Source organism: Coffea eugenioides, chromosome 1, assembly GCF_003713205.1.
Source record: "Coffea eugenioides isolate CCC68of chromosome 1, Ceug_1.0, whole genome shotgun sequence".
In the NCBI taxonomy this organism is placed as follows: Eukaryota; Viridiplantae; Streptophyta; class Magnoliopsida; order Gentianales; family Rubiaceae; genus Coffea; species Coffea eugenioides.
The window spans coordinates 2,718,502-2,720,981 of record NC_040035.1 but is presented as its reverse complement, the minus strand read 5'-3'; the positions used below and the strand labels follow the sequence as shown (position 1 = coordinate 2,720,981).

Genomic DNA, 2,480 nt, shown 5'->3' with positions numbered 1-2,480 from the left:
TAGAAGCTACTTGAGAATTTACCTTTAATGTACATAACTTAATGAACATACACCTTTCCCAAAAAAAAAAGAGCATTTATTCACTTAACAGTATCCAAAACAAAACCATGCTTCACCTATAACTGACAGATCACGGATTCGAATCATAAAAAGGGTAAGTGAAAAATTACTATTGATCCTCCTTGAAAAAAGAAAGCAAAACCGCGCTTGCATGCGTCGGCTTGCCTTCTTTAGGCATATGGCGGCTTAAAGAATTGCTTCTACCAATTCTCCAGATATATAGACAGCCCCCTCCACATATTGCCTTCATCTACATTTCCTGATTAGTTAGAAACTAAGTTTCCAGTGCATAATTTCTCAATGGCCAGTACTATCTCAGCCTTCAACATCTCCACCATTGCCATCCTCATTTTCTTCATGCCTATTCATGTCACCTGTAAGCAAAAGCATGAGTTTGTCAGAGAAATTAACAAAGAAGCACTCGAACTAAGAGCAGAAAAGCTAAGCCATTTTAGATTCTTCTGGCATGATATTGGCACTGGTATGCACCCCACTTCAGTCACAGTAGTGAAGCCACTACCAAAATTCCGTAATGGGTTTGGCTTTGTTAACATGATCGATAATCCAGTGACCATAGAATCTGAACTGAGCTCCAAACTAGTTGCAAGAGCACAAGGGTTCTATGCATCAGCTTCACAAGCGGAGTTGGCTCTGTTGATGATAATGAATTTTGTTTTTGTTGAAGGGAAGTATAATGGAAGCACTAGCACCTTGCTAGGGAGGAATCCGGTGTTCCACAAGGTTAGGGAGATGCCGGTGATCGGGGGAAGTGGGCTTCTCCGGTTTGCTCGGGGCTATGCTCAGGCTAGAACTCATTCCTTTAATCTCAAGACTGGTGAAGCTACTGTTGAGTATAACATCTATGTAATGCACTACTGATTTATGATCTTGCTTTTGTTGGTACTTGTGAGTGTTTTTTTTCAAACCATCATAGTTTTTTCAATAAGAAATTATGTAGGTTTCCAATTCTATAGCAATTATCTCTATGGGATATATTGACCGAAGTTTTTCATCCAATTCAATATTGTCCAATATTATTCTATTTTTTAAGATAATCCAATAGGAATCCATGAAGTTAGTACTTAGTCCATATATACTTGGAGAGGAAAAGTTGTGGGAGTTAAACAATTTAATTGAGTCGAAGTTCTAGTCAATTATATCAGCAAAATTGTTTCATTGTGGGAGAAAGGAAAATCACATGACAGGAGATTGGGAGTTCATGTTAAAATGGATCCGGAGTGTATAATGCATGTACAAGATCTGCTGAGTTTTTAGAAAGTTGTGATTACATGTATAGTCCATAATTCACTTAAACAAGGGTATTGAACTATTTTATGTTTTAATGTAGATCAATCATTTTTTTTTTAATTTTGTATACACAAGATTATTTTAAGTGAAAAGAACTGGTGATTTTATAGCATATTAACTAATGTAGCTATAATCAATGTGAGACAATCTCCAAAAAAAAAAAAAAATATCTCACATATCTCACATATAGGTCATAAATTTATGATGACACTTTGTACCAAAAAGAATTACAAAGAAGCAAAAATTTTAAATACCCAAGTCTTTTTTTTTTTTGGGTCAATCGGAGACCTAATTGCCAGTTACGTAATAGTAGCACAATGAAGGAAGGAAACATCCATAAAATCTGGTGACAAGTTCCCAATTTCCACACCCATGATCTGATTTACAAGTTGAATATCCACTTGAGAATTCGACTCGACTCTAGCATGTCAAAACCTCAGATGCCATGGCAAAGTGCCCACAAATCAGCTGCCAAGCCCAATCTCCTAGAAACTGAAGAATGCTTACAAAGCTTAAACATTAAAGGCTGAAGCCCGGTCTCGTAGAAGTTTACAGGAACATGGTGCATATTGTCAGCCCAACTGGGCAATTATGGAGTTCATTTTCAAGATGGGCCTAATGAGACATCAGAGGAGTCTGGAATTTTCTGGAGTACTCCAGCCCAATATCAACTTCACAGAAATCTGGAGTCTTCTTATGCTTCATTTAGGGTCCGTTTGTTTCGGGTGAAAATGTTTTTCAGGAAAATATTTTCCTAATTTCCCGTGTTTGGTTGCACAAAAGTTACTGAAAACATTTTCCTATGTAAAATATTTTCACTCATCTTATGGAAAACAACTTCCCTTCCAAACTTACTGAAGTTGTTTTCCAAAATGCATGCATCCCGCCTGTAGCATGTTCCAAACTTACTGAAAATATCTTGTAGTATGTTCTTTTTTTTTTTAGTATAAACAGAAGGATTCGAACTCAAGATCTCTTCCTTACACTCCCTCCCCCGTACCACCCAACCCAACCCAACTCTCCCCCTAGTATATTCAAAATAATAAAAAAAAAAACCTCATCCTACTCATCCTATGCTAGTAATTAATTATGTATAATAGGGACATTCTTTT

At 36.7% G+C, this 2,480-nt stretch overlaps 1 protein-coding gene across 1 annotated transcript; it reads left to right on the top strand.

Annotated features, from left to right (window-relative positions):
• Positions 1-258: 258 nt before the first annotated feature.
• Positions 259-977, top strand: LOC113783669 (dirigent protein 22-like). The gene has a single exon (XM_027329875.1). It carries the CDS (start codon positions 361-363, stop codon positions 937-939), a length of 579 nt encoding a protein of 192 aa, XP_027185676.1. The 5' UTR covers positions 259-360; the 3' UTR covers positions 940-977.
• Positions 978-2,480: the final 1,503 nt, after the last annotated feature.

Excerpts from the sequence above, each read along its gene's own strand:
- LOC113783669 (XM_027329875.1), top strand. The coding sequence starts at position 361 with ATGGCCAGTACTATCTCAGCCTTCAACATCTCCACCATTGCCATCCTC.